Source organism: Filicampus tigris, chromosome 19, assembly GCF_054856515.1.
Source record: "Filicampus tigris isolate MCC_2025a chromosome 19, RoL_Ftig_1.0, whole genome shotgun sequence".
Lineage (NCBI taxonomy): Eukaryota > Metazoa > Chordata > Actinopteri > Syngnathiformes > Syngnathidae > Filicampus > Filicampus tigris.
In genome coordinates, this window is record NC_141235.1 from 12,344,678 (window position 1) to 12,364,694 (window position 20,017).

The 20,017-nt window shown below is 39.0% G+C and overlaps 1 protein-coding gene across 3 annotated transcripts in view; it reads left to right on the forward strand.

Moving 5' to 3' along the window:
- Positions 1-20,017, forward strand: part of abcc3 (ATP-binding cassette, sub-family C (CFTR/MRP), member 3) — a 46,009-nt gene that overhangs the window by 11,358 nt on the left and 14,634 nt on the right. For 2 of the 3 annotated variants that reach the window (XM_086017704.1, XM_086017703.1), the window contains exons 4-22: positions 721-858; positions 4,563-4,688; positions 6,545-6,606; positions 7,072-7,203; positions 9,316-9,561; positions 10,755-10,932; positions 11,042-11,203; positions 11,919-12,011; positions 12,638-12,841; positions 14,201-14,347; positions 14,526-14,613; positions 14,863-14,929; positions 15,026-15,152; positions 16,049-16,225; positions 16,337-16,504; positions 17,177-17,360; positions 17,445-17,553; positions 18,690-18,846; positions 18,972-19,179. In XM_086017704.1, the coding sequence (XP_085873830.1) occupies positions 721-858; positions 4,563-4,688; positions 6,545-6,606; positions 7,072-7,203; positions 9,316-9,561; positions 10,755-10,932; positions 11,042-11,203; positions 11,919-12,011; positions 12,638-12,841; positions 14,201-14,347; positions 14,526-14,613; positions 14,863-14,929; positions 15,026-15,152; positions 16,049-16,225; positions 16,337-16,504; positions 17,177-17,360; positions 17,445-17,553; positions 18,690-18,846; positions 18,972-19,179 (2,773 nt within the window). Of the gene's footprint in view, positions 1-720; positions 859-2,289; positions 2,715-4,562; positions 4,689-6,544; positions 6,607-7,071; positions 7,204-9,315; positions 9,562-10,754; positions 10,933-11,041; positions 11,204-11,918; positions 12,012-12,637; positions 12,842-14,200; positions 14,348-14,525; positions 14,614-14,862; positions 14,930-15,025; positions 15,153-16,048; positions 16,226-16,336; positions 16,505-17,176; positions 17,361-17,444; positions 17,554-18,689; positions 18,847-18,971; positions 19,180-20,017 lie in introns of those variants that run through there. The other variant, XM_086017705.1, reaches the window with a different exon arrangement.

The window sequence follows — 20,017 nt, forward strand, 5'->3', positions numbered from 1 at the left end:
CCTTTCTGTCAAGGAATGAAAAAAAGAATACAAATGATGATGAATAAATAAATGTCTATATAACATATCTCTTACGGTGTTTTGACACTTTGTGATGCCTAGCTAAAATGTATGAATATTTGACTGTCTGGGAGTGCAGACATTTCCTGCCTCTATACAAATGTTGTTTGATTGTCTGATTGGTTCTTAAGTGTCCTCCTTTTATATAAAGCATCATCATTTTGTATGTAGTCCTGCCAAGCAAGTCTCAGTGTCCTGAACTAACCCTTCCATGGAAAACCATGACCTGGATGTCTGAGATTCTTTAACCCCACCATTAATGTGTTATTTTTTATGACATGATTTCCTTTCTTAAATATGCCAGTGTTTTTTTTGTGTTGTTGTTTTGTTTTCAGATAATATGCTCTCAATCAGAGATTTTTTAATAAAACCACACCCAGCCTAAAAAAATCCGGATCAGGCGATTTACCCGAAATGAACTTTGTCTATGGCTGCCTTAGTAGGCCACACAAAAATGAAGAAAGAGGGAAAAAAAGCAGGCTGAGCAGCACATCTAAACCCAGTCAGTGAGTAAAATGACGGGAGCAGTCAGACCACGGTTTACCTCACATGCCCTCAAATGCTCCGTCTCGGCTAATCTCAGTCAGTCCCTTCCCCTCCCCCGCCACCGATTCCCTTCTGCTCTTACAATGTTATATTCTCCTCGCTTTCCTCACTCAGCTGCTGGCCACGTTTTTGATCCAGTTTGAGAGGTTACGTGGGGTTCAGTCCTCAGGGGTTCTCTTCATCTTCTGGTTCCTGTCTGTGCTGTGTGCCATTGTGCCTTTCCGCTCCAAGATCCTACAGGCATCCAGCGAGGTGAGAATATGCCTTTGACCTCAAACGCCTTTTGATACGTGGCTCTCGTGTCAGCACTTCACCCACCACCCACATACATTCCTGTCCCAAAATCCCATGTTTAATCTTCTTGTTTCATTGAACCTTATTGTCATTGGCTATTTTTACACGACACTTGTGGATCGCGCCATGCATACATACCAACAACGTCCTGGTGTGAAAATATTTAGCCCCAGGATCCAATAAACATTTTATTGAGGCAGGCACACACATGTAGACTTTCAAAAAAGCCAAATGAGCGAGTACAGGACATTAAGAAGTTCTAAACGGCGATTAACTCATTCACTGCCATTGACGTATTTATTTGTCTTTTCGCAGTCCAGCCATTCAATCGCAGGAACTTGTTTATATTTGTTCATACGTTAGGGTAAAATAGGGTCTGAAAATGTCTGTCAGTGAATGAGTTAACACTTTATGTGCTAAAGAAGTATCAGGGCAAAAAATAAATGGGACAAGAAAAACAAGGAGACCGGACAAGTTGTAATTTTAGTCGAATAGTCATAATTTCAACAAGTGAACGTCAAAATTCCCACAGGAACCTTAATGCAACAGCTGCTCTCGTTCTCTTGGGACGCAATTAAAACGAGTAAGGCGATGTTCTGACAGGTTCTTGCGTCAAATGCCCTCACACAGACATATTAAAATGTAAAAGATCATCCATCTATCCTGAGATCTTGTGTTATAAATAATAATAATAAAAATAATAAAATTAAAAATAAAAATAAGAAAAATAAATTGAAAAATCAATACAAAGAATAATAAAATAAAAAAAGGATAAATATAATAATACAGTGATCCCTCGCTACTTTGCGCCCTCAGTTGCCTCGCGGATTTTTCAGAAGCATTCATAACAAATTCAAAATGAAATAACACAGCCATATCGGTAGCCATATTGCAGGAAGACGCATTGTTACAAAGATATGAGTTGACTCGGAGGCTTTGTACATACCCGCAGGCACTCAGAGAAGGCGCGTGATTGGTTCCCAGCGTGAGATCGACCAACGGGAGCACACGTGGATTTACCGCATCCACTTGTGTACTGTATGTGAGCTGACTGGGTGCGCATCATCACAGCCTCTCGCTAGTATCGTCCACGCTAACAAACTAACAGCAAAACCGACGTTCTGTTCGCAAACTCATAACGTCATTCAAATGTGCCGTTCGGCAGCTGCGTTGTTTACAAGTTGCGGGCAGAGCGGCTCGGCCACTCGGCAAGCACGAACGTGCTCAGCGCGACAATGACGACGAAACAAACAACGCTATGTTCGGAAACTCCTAGCGTTATTCAAATGTGCCGTTCATTTAGTCAGAGTCAAGCCAGATTAGAGGATAGCACAGTACAACAGCTGTGTTTACAAGTAGTGAGCGGAGCGCGCATAGCCTCCAGACACGTACGACGATCGTGCAAATAAAGTGTGAAAGCGTTTCTTAGTTTTGTCTTAAGGTTGTCTTAAAACAGCTCACCTTAACTACAATGCCGCGTTGCATTTTATCCAAAGGACCTTTTTGATGTTATTGTGCAAAGAGAAAGTTAAGGCATGATTCCCTCTGGCGACCGTGCTTCTTCTTCGTTTTTAAAAGAAGTAGAAGGGGGCAACTAAGAATAAGTTTTACTTTCGCTTTGCACAACAACAACGACGACAAGCGTTTAGACGTGCAGGATTGTACATTTGGATGAAATGCACTACGGCATTCTAGTTAAGGAAAGTCAATTTCATGCTAAAAATGAAAACTTTAACGTAGTCATTAGCGAGCGTTCGGTCGTAATCGCCCGCTGCCGCGGTTGAAGCTCAATTCCTCTCACAACCTGCAGCTTGGTATTTATTCTTCATTTTGCATTTTTAAAGTAACATTTATTGTATATATATTTATTGTATGTATATTTATTTATTTATTTATTTATACTATATTTATTTATTTATACTATATTTAGTAGTGTGGGAACCATGTCTGGGTTTCGCAACAGCGTAATAGAGGCGCAAATTCCCCCAATATAAAACTTTTAAATAAATATGATAGAAAATAATAATAATAACCATAATAATAATAATGAGTCTGACTCTACTTCACGGGTTTTCATCTATCGCGCCAGGTTCTGGTCATCATTAACCGCAATACATGAGTGATCACTGCAATAATAAGGATTTTTATGTAACAGCTCCAATATTAGTGCCCTAGAAAATAACCGCTTTCACACAGGCCATCTAAAAATATTTATTTCCCCCCCTTGGCCAACTGTCTTATGTGTAAGGTATCGTAGGTTGGGGGGTTGAATTGGACCCAGTAAATTTCCCAGATTCCGACATAATATCAGAAGAATAACAAAAACGAATGTTTTTTTCCCCACCTTGGTTTGGGAGCTTAGTGGATGTTTTACACGGGTCAGCCGTGGCCACAGCTAAGCGGAGGGAAGAGGGAATACTAGGCCTGTTGTTTCTAGAGTACTTATCTCACCTCTCGTGCGAAGCTGCAATTTACTGCAAATAATCTCTAAGGCAAAAGAAGCATACATGAGTGTGTACTCAATCTTTAAAAAACAACAACAACAACATGTGTAGTGTAGTCATAACGGCAACATGGCTGAGAGTTTTGCGGAAAGCTCTAATTTGGACATTCTCTATACCTGCATATAATATATCACAATTACTACACATCAGCCTTGGTCCTTAATCGACAGCTAATTTGATAATCGCTGAATCATTTAGAGCCGTTGTTTAGCTTGAAATTGTCCAACTTGGGTGAATACCACCTCTCAAAATGAAAAATTCTCTATCTGTTCGTGAAAGCCGACTGATTATCTTTCTGTTTATTCATAGTATCTTTACTTTGATTGAACGGAAAGATAATCAGTCATTTTCAAACATTTGCTCTTGCTTTGGAGAACAGTGATCATAATCAATTTATGGAAAAAATCATCACGAGTTTAATCTATTTCAATATTTGAAGCCGAAGACCAGAGGTGTAGCCCTTTGGGTTAATCAGTACCCAAAAAGTATCTCTCAGTTTCAAAAATGTGGGTGAGTCCATCACTCCCTCTCATGTGATATTGCTCAATTGGTGTCATTAAATGGTATCACAATAGCAACAGTAATCGATAATAAACCATAATCGGAAAACAAACATATCTTGTAGTACATTTATCACCAAATAATTTTGTATTTGATTAATCGATTCTAAAAATGTTTGATACTAGTCCATATGATTTCATGGTTGTGTTTTGGGAAATTAGCTCAGGCTTTGTGATTTCTTGCCGATAGTGTAAATGTTTAAGTGAGTCGCAAGTGCCCCTTCATATCTGTGTTTTTTGAAGTCAATATTTGACTAAATAAGCTTACGTTGAACAGATTATGCTTCCTTCCCCTTAAAAGAAATGAGGATAATTCATGTTCCCGTCTGTTGTTTGTGCCATTAATAATGCCATTAAATGTGGAGTGACGGCCTTTCAGGTGAGAATACCTGAGGTAATTTGTGTCATAAATATTTTGGAGTCTGTTGTAAATGGTTGTTAGATCTCTTGTGATTGACTGAAAGGGCAACATTGTTAGAGGCTGAATAAGTGGCCTTGGAAACCACTCCTCTGTCGAGGGCTGCTCTACCTAAGCACCCTCTATGAAGGCATTTCCTGCTCTGAGTCATCCTTACGTATGTCTGTGTGCAAATCTCAGGTCGAAGTGACTGACAAGCTGCGCTTCACCACTTTCTACTTCTACTTTGGCTTGGTGGTCTTGGAGCTGATCCTGTGCTGCTTCAATGAGAAACCGCCGCTCTTTTCCAATGTTGTCACAGACCCCGTGAGTCACCCCGCGTCGTCTGTTTAGAATCTACCGATGCGCACGTCTTGCTGACATAATACATTCAAAGCCCAGAATGATATGAAGATGGTCTTGCCAGAACCCAGATTTTAATGTGATTGAGCATCTCGGGAGAGATCTGAAAATGACTTTACACCAACATGCCACATCCAACCTGATAGGCTGAGAGCTGCTCAGAGGTAGTGATGGACAAATGAAGCTTCATGAAGCACTTGGTGATCATTTTTGACTCCTCTAGAAGGCACTCTTGGTTTAACGATGCAGTGGAAATGTAATCCGTTTACGTTGCACTAGCCCTTATCTTAAAACCAAGAGCACCATCGAAAGGAGTAAAAAAGTGCTTCATGAAGCTTCATTTTCCCATCACTATGAAACTGGCCAGAAACAAGTGCGCCTAGCTTCTGCATCATATAAAAAAAAAATTGGGGGCAGTAATTGCTGCTAAGGGTGCATCAACCAAATTTGTGCTCGTTTTTAAAAAATATATATTTTAGTAAACAGGACAAATTTGTGTATAGAGTTTTGACATACAAATTTATTTTTTTTCAGATTTGGAAAGTTGTTATGACAACAAATTGTGGAAACTCTTACTGTTTGAATCCGTTCCAGATGCACTGTATGGTAGTGTGTAGTTCTCTAGTTAGCAGTGAGAAAAATGTATTGAAAACGTGCAACCAACAGAATTCCAACAAACAGTGGAATTGTGCATTGTGTAACAACATTTGAAGACCCACGCCAAGTACATATGTAGTAGAAATGCCAAAAATAAGCACACATATTTAAACGACCAGATTTTACGATATTATTACACTCCACAGTCTTCACTTTGTTGCACCATTTGGTTTTCCTGTTGCAGTAATTCTCCTCTTGAATACATTTGTTCCCCTATTGTAGTAAACAGCCACATGCACAATTGAATTACAGAAGATCTTTTTCTCCTCCATTGTTGTTTGTTGCATCCATCTTTCCTAATGATGCAAGCAGTTTCCAGCGGTACTATTGTCAAGCGTAAAATGATCGCTCCGAATTAAGGTGGCCATAGAGCTAAATTCAGACTACAGGGCAGTAAATAAGATGCATTTGAGTCAGTACAGTTATGTGATTTTCCCCAAGTCAATCAGTAAAGAAGTTAGTTATAGTGATGATAATAACAAATATTTCAAGTAAATTTAAGATTAAAAAAAATAATCTTGTAATGTACTTATCTATCGCAGATAATGTGAAGATCAGTTCAAATCCTGTCTTGTAGAGACGTGAAACTTCTTTGGACATGAGTGCGGTCAAGTTTAAGTGCAGTCTTGCCCTTTTGTGGTAATTTTAGCTTACTCCGCATTAGGAATGTAACGATTAATCGAAAATCGATTCTAAATTTAAACTGCTTAAAATATGCATCGATGTAAAGAAAAAAAAATTAAAGAATTGATATTTAAATTTTGATCACAATAGGATTTGGAATGATAACAGTTAAATTTATTGTACATTTTTTTTATTTTCATGTTTAGTTCTGGCATTGACAAAACACTGATATGTCAAAAATGTAATTAAACAGTCAATGTTATTAATTCACTTTCTAATTGTTTTTTTTTTTTTGTTTTTTTTTTGGTAAAGTTAAATAAAATACAACCCTAACCCAAAAGTCGAATCGAATCAAAATGGGGAACTCAAAATTGAAAATCGAATCGGGGCTCGAGTGAATCGTTACATCCCTACTCAGCTTTGATTTAAATATTCAAAGCAGGTCTTCTACTTCTGTGACCTATATGCGCTTTGTAAAAATAAACGCTTGTGGTTATTCCACTCTTGTTTTTTAATTTTTTGTTTCTTTTTCTGCTCAGAATGTCTGCCCTGAATCCACAGCTGGTTTTCTATCGACCATGACGTTTTGGTGGTTCACAAGGTTGGTCATTTTTGCTTAATGCAAAATGTCAATAAACACCCATGTTGTGAGGATTTTAGTTAAATGCATAATATGAAAAGAAGCAGTATATTTTTATATTTGTTGTCATTTATTTATTTGTTTTATTTATCTGATGTAATGACGTTAGCTGGATTTTCACTTGTACAAGCACAGCAGCGTCTTTGTTGTTTTCTGTAAGTCACTTTCCATTTGTATTGGGCATTATTTCAATCCAATTTCCAATGAAATCCGAGCCTGGAGTACAGATATGGTGATTAGTGCGTTCCAGGAAACTCAATTAAGCTTTAGGGGAAGTAGGTCCTAACAAAATAAACCTGGAGGGTGGAAATGCGTTGTAATTCGTGTTCCAGTGAGAAAAAAAAAAAATGACAACGCGCTGTAAAATTTGGTCGAGAAAAACGTTAAATTTGCTCACATAAGATTTTGTTGCTCTTCTTTTCTCAGTATGGCCATGAAAGGATACAAAATACCTCTTGAGGCCAAGGACCTTTGGTCTCTGAACCAGCGTGACAGCTCCAAGGCAATGGTGCCAAAACTCCTCAAAGAGTGGGAAAAGGAGCAAGCCATAGCCAAGAGGTATTTTCCTAAGTCACCAAATATTTGGGGGTACTTGTGTATACGCTTTTTTTCTTCTTTTTTCCTGTACAAAGACAGTAAGTAATAGACAAAAATGTGGTTCTAACAGGAACATTTCTACCCAAATGCACAAAATACTGGCATTAGTAGATTAAAAAAAAAAAAATTAATATGTGCAATGTTATTTGTGAATGAGACAAATTTCAGTGCTTGATATTTTTGAATACGGCATCTGAAAGGCAGGTGTAAATCGACAACATTTTGTGTAATGATGGTTGTTGCGGCAAGGAAGCGGCGTGGGTAAAATGAGAGGCAACGGTGGGACCTGATCTTTTCCACTAGTGTAAACATTTGTCAAACAAAAACACAAATTATCCAGACGTCTTGTCAATTAAGCAAATTTGGAGATTCCGAATGACCTGTGATAGAACTTTTTCCAACTATGCATTTCCTTGATTCTCACCCAGAGTAAGTTTTCAGGTGTGGTGTTCCAAATTTTAAATATAATGTTACACAAGTTGAACAGCTATGTCCAATTGTCAGGCACTCTGGATGAGTTAACTCAAGCGAAAGATGACATTTTAATGGGCTGCTTGCTGGCTTTTCCCAAATTATTGAAGTGATAGACTGCCCGAGATGCAACTTGTTCCCGCTTTAGACAAGGAGTTTTTACTCCATAATCACACACATTCGTTGAATGTGCAAGCTTTGTGTGATTAGAAAGAATGAGAATCAGAATAGCTTTATTGACACTGTACCACAAAGTGCAACGAAATGGACACAGACACACAGGTCACAAGCTTTGTTGCGGCGAAATATCCAGTTTTCGTCGTATTGTATTTTGAGTTACTAAGTCACCTGAAAACTGTTTTAAATTGTCACGAAAATGCATATCGTCACACAAATATGATAACTACCTAACTAAGTTTTTATTATTTTTTTGTACCAAAATCAGATTTTTGCAGGAAATGACTCTCGATAGTCAGATGTTGCAAAAATGCCTCAAAGCGCCAATCAGAATCTGATTGGAAAATGGTGAGCTCTGGCCTCCATCTGGTTGCTTCCCCTCTTTGTGCTGTGAGTTTTACTGCTTTGCAGAGCCAATTGTAAAATGATACACTGAAGCCCATTTGAGTTGCGATCATCAAACCTGTTAGGTGGGTAGCCGGATTTCATCATTCTTGCCCTGCAGTTGTTATGCAGGTATCATTGAGCTTTTACATAGATACTGACTCCAATAACTCTTAAGTTTATTGAGAGCTGGAGCCCCATTTGCCAAATTTGCAAAATGTAGTGCACCATGGGATATTGCCCATTTATTTGTCAGACTGTTTCACAATATTCGTGACAGGGCGTGGCCGGTAACCTCTGCCGAGTCCCGGAGGCTCAAAGGCTAACTGCGGATTCCGGTACATTCCCTCCCAGCCGGTCATGTTTTGACGGTGGTCTAATCAAGGTCTGATGTGTTAACAAAACTGCTTACGGACATTTTACCATGCTGTGACAAACATGGCAAAACGGGACAAAAAACACCTGAAACATGTACAGGGCGCGTCATGTTTTAATACATTCACTCGTTTATACCGCAGCTGACCATTCTAGACTCTGACAGTAGTATCACATTTTTGGGAGAGTTTCAAATCTGCTGAAACGTGATTGCTGTGGCTGCCGGGAACATAATGTAAACACGGCAAAACATTCCAAAGCATTACTCTCGTCCGAATCTTGTGGCATGTTTTGACTACAGTAGGGATGTAACGATTCTCTCAAGCCTCGATTGATTAAATTTTCAGTTCACGATTTTCGATTCGATTTAAAAAAAAAAAACAATTTTTTAGCGACCTAGATATGTCGTCTTTTGTTCTGTGTTGCTGTATAGGGCTTTTGAGTGCTGAGATGTCCGAGTTTGATTCAAATTGATTATACGATTAATTGGTTTGAATCTATTTTACATTTTCGATTAATCGTTACATCCCTACTATACAGTGTGCGATTATGAAATTTGAGTTTAAATCAGGTTAATTAGTAGATATCACGGTTTCTTCATTTTCAAGTGCTGTATTTTGGAAATGTAACCCTGACTTTTACCTGCTGCTATTGCCCTCTTTCCAGTAAACAGAATCTATCCAATGAAATTGTCTACTCCAAGCCTCCACCATCCACCAACAACCACATAGGAGGGGAAAGCGGAACTAACCCAGAAGAGGCTGAAGTGCTGCTGTCCAGTCACAAAGCTGTACCCCGCCAGCCGTCGTTTTTGCGTTCGCTCATCAAAGCCTTTGGACCTTACTTCCTGATTGGTTCAGCTTACAAGCTCCTGCAGGATGTCATCACATTCGTTAACCCTCAGCTGCTCAGGTGAATAGAATTACCTTCAGCTATTTGTACGTATGCTACACTGAACCCCCACATATTTGTGGTTCTGCATTTGCGGGTTTTTCTTTTGAAAGTCATCCTCCGTTTTCTGCCGAAGAACTCATCTAGTCGCTGTTTTTGTGCTCAGGCCACTGCAATAAAAGTAGTACTTGGTAGCTTTCCTTTGCGTCTTGTTGCCGAGGAATTATGTTGAAGTGAGTTGAGAACTTCACTATTTTTTTTTTTTTTCTCGCAGATTATTGCTATTCGAGAATGGGAACCTTGCACTCGGCTAAAGCTCCAATTTCAAGGAGGATCTCAATTTCTCAACAATCTAAAAATACGATATATGAAATGTTCCCACATTCACTTTTGGTGGGCTAACCTTATTTAAACTTCAGAGGCAAAGTTGTCACTGCAACACGTGAAATCAATAAATTAATTAATTGTTTCATCAGGCTGTGCTGCTCTTTGATAATGAACATACGGGTAAAATATGTTGAATGGTTCGGAGCGGGCAACAAATCTGCCGCTTTATTTGAGAGTAATTTAATGCAGTGTACTTTGATTCCTTGGAGTTAGTTTTAAATCAGTCACTAGTTGAAACAAGGCATTCTAATTAATATGAAATATGAGATAAGCGGCAAAATCCACCCATTCGTAGCCATCTCCGGGGGCGGCCATTTTGTCTCTTCTGTCGACTGAAGATGACATCACAGACCCTCGGGGCTCAGATAACGGCCAATCATGGCTCACCTGTTTTCTAAAGCTGAGCTAGGATTGGTCGTTATAGGAGCCCTGAGTGTGCGTGATGTCATTTTCAGTCAACAGAAGAGACAAAATGGCCGCTCCCAGAGATAGCTTAAAAAAAAGTGGATTTTGCTATGTTACGCAAACACAATATTACTCAGAATGCTGTGTTTCAACTAGTGGGCCTGGATAGAACATATTCTTAAAAAAAATATGTTTGGTTTGACTTTTCGCTTTAAAATCAAGTGTTAAGGGGGAAGTCAAGCCCCCAAAATCCTTGACAATAATAACGGGTGGATTTTGCTGCTTAACTCATATCCCACAAATGCAATATTAATCAAAATGGTGTTTTTCAACTAGTGGAGCAAATTTTTGGGTAGACTTCCCCTTTAAGGAAAACCTTTTGTTTGTTTTTGCTGAGCATCCATATTTGCCTCTTGTTGCAGAATGTTGATCTCCTTCACAAAGCAAAAAGGTGTCCCTGACTGGTGGGGTTACGCGCTGGCCTTCCTCATGTTCTTCACGGCTTTTTTGCAAACGCTCATCCTCCACCAGCACTTTCAGTATTGCTTTGTCACCGGCATGCATGTGCGTACGGCTCTCATCGGAGCTATCTACAGGAAGGTAGATAAACACGCGCATCTCTTACTTCTTAGATTTGGGCCGTAATTTTGTAACGGTGTGTTGTTGTTGTTTTTTTGTTTTGTTTTTTGTCTTTGTCCCTCGTCTGCAGTCGTTGGTAATAACGAACGCTGCCAAACGCTCATCTACGGTGGGAGAGGTGGTTAACTTGATGTCTGTGGATGCTCAGAGGTTCATGGACCTCACCACTTTCCTCAACATGCTCTGGTCTGCTCCTCTTCAGATTATGCTTGCGCTGTATTTTCTCTGGCAGGTACATTAAGAAATAGTGTGGTTTGTGCAGTATCTTTACAATGTTTTTTTTTTTTTTTTTTTTTTTTCGTTTTTACTGCTTCGAGTCCAAGTATGGGCCATTGAATATTAATTGCCGATTAGTTGAGGAAGTGTCCAAAATTGTTTGGTATTTGTTGCATCTGTATTTGTCCATCCATTTCAGGGAAGGGTGAAAAAAAATTGGATATAAAATAATAAGATCAAATGCGGGAGTTTCTTTTCATTTTTTTCTGATTGAATTGTTTGAAGTGCCACCCTAGTTAATGAAATTAATATCTACCCATCAATCCATCCATTATCATTGTTATATTGATTGATTGTTTTTTATAAAGTGTGTTCGATACCACTTTTTTTTTTTTTAAGACCAGCACCACGTCGAGAACTCAACTCTTGATTACTTGATACCGATAGCAAGTAACTGATACCACTAGTACTTCCCATACAGAATGTTTCTATCAAACCTTTGACAGAATATTTTAAAGAGAGACCTTTTGTTTATTTCTGACAAAAGTTTGAGTAGTACAAAAATGTTCATTTGACTCAAAATATATACCAGTAGCTATCAATAATAAAACCAGAGAAACTGATCATTGTGCATAGCATAATAACGTACATGAATATAAATAAAATATCAATTTTTTTGCACTCTTATGCCTGGCGTTCATGTTATTTATTATACGTGACTTTGCTTACAGAATCTGGGCCCCTCAGTCCTGGCTGGAGTTGCTGTTATGATCCTGCTAATCCCGCTCAACGCTGTTATCGCCATGAAGAGTCGAGCCTACCAGGTATTGACAGGCTCATATTTCTTGTGATATAATTCTGCTGTTGTACTTTTCTTAGCACATCCTTACTTAAAGGGAAGTCAACCCAAACATATTTTTTTCAAGCATATGTTTTGTGTCGGCCCACTAGTAGAAACACGGCATTGAGTTAAGCAGCAAAATCCACCCGTTTTTAGCCATCTCAGGGGGCGGCCATTTTGTCTCTTACGTCGAGTGAAAATGACATCGCAGATGCTCAGGGCTCAGGTAACAACCAATCATGGCTCAGCTTCAGAAAACAGGTGAGCTGTGATTGGTTGTTACCTGAGCCCTGAGCAACTTTGATATCATTTTGAGTCGAGAAATGTGACAAAATGGCCGCCCCTGAAGATGGCTCAAAACGGGTGGATTTAACTCTTATTCCACAAACGCAATATTTATCAGAACGCCTTGTTTCAACTAGTCGCCTTGCGTAGAACTTATTCTTGAAAAAAAAATACGTTTGGGTTGACTTCCACATATTTAGTGAATTCCAACCGCCTGTATATAATCATCTGTCATACAAATAAATATGATCAATTTGCATGTACTCTAGTTATTTTCTGATAGTATTTCCACACGCTTATTTTGCATTTATTGTTGTCTCCCAGGTAGAGCAGATGCAGCACAAAGATAGTCGTATTAAACTCATGAATGAGATCCTTAACGGCATCAAAGTACTGAAGCTGTACGCCTGGGAGAACTCCTTCAAGGAAAAGGTGCTGGCCATCCGGCAGAAGGAGCTCAATGTGCTTAAGAAGGCGGCCTACCTGGGAGCATTGTCGACCATGGCTTGGACCAGTGCGCCTTTTTTGGTGTGTCATTTTTGTGATTGATCTACACACAGCACATGTGTATATCGCTCTTTCCATCAAGAACAGAGAGCTAAAGTTTGACGCTGAAAAGAATACGCAATAATTAGATCAAGAAAAAAATCATTTGAAAACTACAGCCTGATGGCTTGAAGTTTCGTATTTGATCTTGCAGTATGCTATGATAATTATCGCCCACCATTCATAGGTACAGTATGTTCATAACCACACTGACTTAACCATTAACTCAGTCAAATCCTGAAGTAAAAGAGTTACATTTGAAAAATAATGTACTGTGTTTGAAAGTCATCAGGCTTGTATTCTATCTTATCAGTCTGTCTAAAACCAGGTATCATTTGTTTGAAGTGACCTTTCTGAAAACAGATCTTATGTTCATTTGTATGAACAAATAGTGATGTAATCTAACAGGCAAACTCTTTTTACAGCCTCACAAAGTTTTAAATAAAGTCAATATTTACACAGGGAAACTCGGGAGAGAACTAGCTAGCTAGCAGTAGTTAGCATGTCTGCCTCACAGTTGTTCTGAGTTCAAATCTTGTTTCTTCTTTACTCTGACATTCCAGACACATGCACGTTTGTTAATTTGAACACCTCAAATTTTCCTTTGATGCCCTGCTACTGACCATGGACCAGTTCAAGCTATACCGAGCCGTGACCGTATTGAAGACAAGCGATCTAGAGAATACTGCTAAAATATTGAGAACTGGTTATTAGAAATAGACCGATATTTTTTTTTCAGGGCCAATAATGATACCGTTTATTAGTAGTCAAGGCCACCGATAACCGATATTTGGAGCCAATATACATTTTTCGTAAAAAAGAAAATACTGGCATCAAAATCTAAATAAATTTTTTTTTTTTTTTTAATTCTTAACTTTGTTGAAACGTCTTTAAGCATATGTTTGTTTAACAATTTTTCAGATTTACATAATGTAGATTTTTTGGGGGGTATTATTATTACTTTAAATTTCTGACAATACACATCTTTGTTACCAAATTCTAACAAAAAGCTCAGAGAGCACCCAAGGTCGTCAGCATGTCTTAAAAAGTTAAAAAAAATAGCTCCATATAGTTTTCGACAATAAATGAAGTGCTCCAAAATTTCAAAATGACAGAGAATTCAACTTTCACATATCTTTGTTTTGATTCCAACACAGCTTGATTTATCGCCCATCAGATGTTTTAAAAAGGCAGAATATCTGCGCCGATAATCGGTCTATCCCTAGTGGTTATACATCCCATTCAAAGTGTCTGTCACCAGCTGTTGATAATTTTCACTCAATGTTTATGTCGACAATAAATAGTTGTTTCTCACTAGTCCGTTTGTTGATGTGTCCTCAGGTTGCACTGACAACATTTGCCGTGTATGTGACGGTGGATGAGAACAACATCCTGGATGCGGAGAAGGCCTTTGTGTCACTCTCTCTGTTTAATATTCTTCGTTTCCCTCTCAACATGCTTCCTCAAGTCATAAGCAACCTCGTACAGGTGGGCATTTTACTTCTCTAGCCCCCCTTCGTCTCTCTGCCTTGTGTAAGTAGACAGAGAGCGCTTCTGTTTGTGCGTGTGGTTGTTTATAAAAAAAAAAATACATTACAAAAAAAAAACTTCCTTGATCACCAGTTTCAATTTACAGTGAACATTTAGCGCTTATTCTGCATTACAGACAAGCGTCTCACTCAAGCGGATCCAGAGTTTCTTGAGTCATGATGAGCTGGATCCAAATTCAGTGGACAGAAAGAACACGGCATCAGGCAAGCGCAAACACAGTGCAAGTGTCATCATTTCATGCCAGCACACTTCACGTAAAGCGGTGACTCAAGCCTGTGAAAATATGCCTCGTCATTGCTGCTCCTCAATTTAAGATCGCAGTCGAGTCACCGTTTCCTGCTTGTAACTTTCACCCAGTGATTTAGGGTGTGAAGAGGTTGTTGATGTTTGCGAAATTCCGAGTCGCTCGCCAGCCAGTTTGTCGCCGCTCACAATGTTTCTTTTTTTCATAGATTTTTCAGTCACTGTTGTCGATGGGAAATTCACCTGGGCGAAAGAAGATTCTCCTGTTCTGCACGAGTACGTCTCGCCAAGTCACATACACCAAAGTTTTCTTTTGGGGGTTTGTCCGATGTCCAACGTTCGAGGTCTGACTATTGACTGTGTTCTTTGAAGCATCAACGTGTTGGTGCCTCAGGGCTCCCTGCTGGCAGTGGTGGGCCACGTCGGCTGTGGGAAGTCCTCGCTCATTTCTGCCCTGCTGGGTGAAATGGAGAAACTTGAAGGGGATGTTTCTATTCGGGTATGCCTTCACTCAGTGTCGTGTTTGACATGCAAGCAAGGAGCAGTTCATCTTGTTTTTCCGCCGTGATGCTAACTATTTAGGAGACTTATTTGCAACACAAAGGAACTCCTTGTCATGATGGGCAAATGTGTTACTTTTACAACTGAAATGGACTTAGCGCATTGTTGTTTGAGAAACGTTTTTAAATGATGGCTTCATCTTTCTCTTTCGGCTCTGATATGTCCTCCTCTGTACATATCTGGCTTCTCTATCTTTGTCTCCAAAACCTTCAAGTCGCTACTGTCCCTCAGATGAGCTCATTGCTAATCCTGCTAATCCGTCATCACTCCAATGACAGTCTCACGTTTTTTTAAATTGTGGTCTACTTAAACCAGGCAATTTAATTTGAATGATTACAGATAATTTAAGGTATTTAGGATTTGAAAGACTGCAGCCAATTGTAGTAGACTGGAAAAAAAAAGTACCTTGAGGCGTCAATTCGCAGCAGGAAAGGGTAGGGCTGCTCGATTATGAAAAAAATATGAATCCTGATTATTTTGGTGATAATTGAAATCCCGATTATTCAAACGACCATTTATTTTTTGGGACAAAACAAGAAAATGTTTAAATCTAAAAAATATAAAGACATAAATGTAAGTAAGTTCCTTTTGGACCAAACAAGATGTATAAAATTAGCTATTATACATTTTTTTTAAAAGTGCAAATGTATCATTTACTTAAAAAACAAACCGTGCATTGGATATAAATGAATATTAGTAATCGTTTTTTTACGATTATGCCAAATTTGTAATCATGGAGTGTAATAATCGTAATTGTAATTGAATTTCAATTGGACAGCCCTAGGAAGCTCATTTTTATGGCCATTTTTTTCTTTTTTTAACTTTTTTTGTCAGGGCTCAGTGGCGTACGTTCCTCAGCAGGCCTGGATACAAAATGCCACGCTGCGTGATAACATCCTGTTTGGCAAGCCGTACAATGAACAGAAGTACCGCTGCGTTCTGGACGCCTGCGCCTTAACCCCTGACCTGGAGGTTTTGGCCGGAGGAGACATGACGGAAATAGGAGAAAAGGTACTTCCTTTTAGCCTTGTTTTCACTCGTCTCAACTGAGAAAAGATTTGCATTTAGGGCAATCAGAATTGCCTGCATTCTATTGTAATATCTGTAATGTTGATACCACAGGGCATTAACCTCTCTGGAGGCCAGAGACAGAGGGTCAGCCTTGCCCGAGCTCTATATAGTGACGCTGATGTCTACTTGCTGGATGACCCGCTGTCTGCTGTCGACGCCCATGTGTCCAAGCACATATTTGACAACCTCATAGGTCCAGAAGGAGCGCTAAAGGGCAAGGTGAGTTCATATCAAGCAGATTTTTTATTCATTTGTTTGTGTGCAGACTCCTCATGTGTTTAATGTGGAAGTCAACCCAAACATTTTTTTTTCCAGATTATGTTATATTGCAGGCCCACTAGTTGAAATAAGGCAGTTTGATTAATATGAAATATGAGTTAAAGCGGAAGTCAACCCAAACATATTTTTCAAAAAATATGTTCCCAGCAGGCCCACTAGTTGAAACACAGCATTCTGATTAATTTAGCATTTGTAGAATGTTAAGCAGCAAAATGCACTGGTTTTTAGCCATCTCTGGGGGCGGCCATTTTGTATTCTGTCCACGGCTGACCTGTTTTCTGAATCTGAGCCGTGATTGGTCTTTATGAGCAGTTGCGATGTCGCTTTCAGTCGACAGAAGACGAAATGGCCACCACCAGAGACGGCTAAAAACGAGTGGATTAACACTTATTCCACAAACGCAATATTTATCAGAATGCCTTGTTTCAACTAGTGGGCCAGCTGGGAACATATTCTTGAAAAAATATGTTTGAGTTGACTTCTGCTTTAAGCCTTGGTGGAGGTTTACTCCCTCTGACCTTTGACTGCATGTCTCTGTGTGTACTTCCTCTAAATTTGTTCTGATGCAGTCAGTGGGATTTCTTGTTTTTGTTTGTACTTATTTGACCCCAGACGCGTATTCTGGTGACACATGGCATTAGCTACCTGCCCCAGGTGGACAATATAGTGGTGATGGTGGACGGAAGGGTGTCAGAGATGGGCTCATATCAGGAGCTGCTCAAGCAGAATGGAGCATTCGCAGAGTTTCTCAGAAACTATGCTCTGGAGGACTTCGTTGAAGACGATGAGGCCACAGGTGGAGTGAAGGCGTTTGTTTCATACCGTATATCAAATTCGCAAACAATAGGCTAATACTGGTTAACCCTTGATGTTTTTGCAGAGGAAATAATCGATGACGAGGATTTGTTCCCCGAAGATACCCTTAGCAACCACATAGACATGGTGGACAGTGAACCAGGAATCAATGAAGCAAAGAGAAAATTCATCAGGTATTACAAACACATTTCCAACCATATTTCTTCATTTAGTGACTTCCAATTCGCTAGACGTGTTGTAACGATATAGTATGTGACTGTCGGAGCCCAAAGCAGACATAGAGCATTGAAGTAATAACTAATAGTCTTTTTTCCAGTACGGTACAAAATAAGAAATACGGGTAACATGAAATGAGATGAGACCTTAAATTAAGTACCATATTAAAAGACTAATAAACATAAAAGATGAGTTGGAAAATTAGGAATACAGAAAGTACAAAAGACTAGGGCTCGGTGTTATGGCCCAAAATTCATGTCACAGTATGAATTGCATCCCTTCATGGTAACGGTGTATATCATGATATAAAATTAAAAAACATTTTTAAATTGAGTAAATGAATCATTTCTGTAAAGGTTCATCTTCATTCCATTAGAGAAGCAAAATTGATCAAATGAATAGCGATAAAACAAATGAATTAGTACAACATTTGTTGTGCAATCAATAATATTTCACGTTTCTATTCGTGCGATGTACTTCTTGTCCAAATGTTTTCTTTGACATGCTAATTTTCTATTATCCAACAATGCAAGTTTTTCCACTGGGAGAACTAATAAAGGTTCTTTATATTTTAAATATTTATGATATAACCAATATAAGTAATATACTTTCAATCTTATACCCCCCCCCCCCCCCCCCTCCTCAGATGACGTATGACATATCCATAATTTGGAGTCTAAAACTTAAACAAAAGCTCCTTACAGTTTTCTCCAATGAATAACGTTTTCCAAAATTTCCAAATCACAGAAATGGTAAAATTTCACTTATCTTTGTTATTTCAAACAAAAACAAAAGGTGCATAGTATTCCCAGGGTTTGTGGATTTTCTTATAAAGTTAACTGAAAATTTAAATGACTAATTCCTTGAAGTTAAATTGAATTATCGGCCATCAGATTTATTTATTTATTTATTTTTTAAAAGGCCGATGCCGATATTAGTTAAAATGCAGAATATCGGCGCCGATAATCTTTTATTTCACCGATCACCACGCTGTGCGTGTGTTTTTCTTGTTTTTATGTTATTTTTTCTTTATTCGGCTGCCCTCAACAAGGTAAAAAAAAAACACAACTGACAGAATTTCTTTTAATTGAAGGCAAATCAGCATCATTTCAGCAGACGGCGAGACCCCTAAATCCCGCTCGGTGAGGAGGCATGGCTGCAGTCAGAGGAAGCACCCAGAGCCACAAGAAAAGAAGCAGCCACATGGGATAGAGAAACTCATCCAGGCAGAGACTGCCGAAACAGGCAGGGTTAGTCTGTTTTTACTATTTGTGCTCGTTCTACACACTTGCAACGGCTACAGTCACTGACCACATTCTGTAAGAAAATCAGTCATCCCACCCACACGGCGTTTTAACACAAATGTATCCATCAGGTGAAACTGAAGGTCTACCTTGAGTACGCCAAGGCAGTGGGACTGCTGCTATCTGTGCTGATCTGCTTTTTATACGGCTGCCAGAGTGCAGCTGCAATCGGAGCTAACGTTTGGCTCAGTGAATGGACCAATGATGCCTTGCAAAATCAGACTGAGGACAATGTTAATATGAGGGTGGGTGTGTATGCAGCACTAGGCATCACACAAGGTAAGAAACTGTTTTTATCCGTTTTTTTTTTTAATCATGTTTCAAGCATAGACATGATAAAAGTGACTGTTTACATTTCCTATGAATTCCACAACGGCAAATCTTAAGTTCAGCCGCTTCCCTCGGTGCGCGGCAGATTGATCAATACGCGCCGTGAAAGTGACTCCACCATCATGCAGCTTTGCTTGTTGACACAGCAGCGGGCTGCTGGCATGCTGCTGCCTGAGTTTACCACTGTTGTGATATGTTTTCAGCTTTCCCTTAAGAAAACACTTTTATTTGACAGTTTACCCTCAGTTCATTACAAAAACAGACAGATGACAATCAGCTATCTGAAAATATCATCTTTTCATTTCTAAAAATTGGAGAGTTAGTTCCCATTGTCAAACTTTGCCTGAATTAGCATTTCCATAAATTGACAATGATAGAAAATCTGTAAGTGAGTCTTTAAAAAGGAAGTCCACAAACTCTTTCTGTTGTACATTCATTCACACTTGTGGAATATTCATGCTATCTAATCAGCATCTTGACGAAATGCTCACTAACACAGGTTTAGGCAGATTTATAAACAATATTTGTGGGGAAATTTCATTTAGGGAATGTCGGAAAAGTTTTAGATCTTTGAGTCCAACTCACCCAAAAAAACAAATACATTTTTACTGAGTGTGTATAAAAAAAAACACATTTTGTTTCTGCCCTTCAGTGGTGCCATCACAAAAACATTAACACAAAAAAAAGCGAAATACAGTAATGTTTGACTTTATAGGTTCCACTGTAGCCTTTTAAAAGTCCTTCATTTGAATGATTTTGTTCAGAGGGCATTTGACATGGCTTGAGT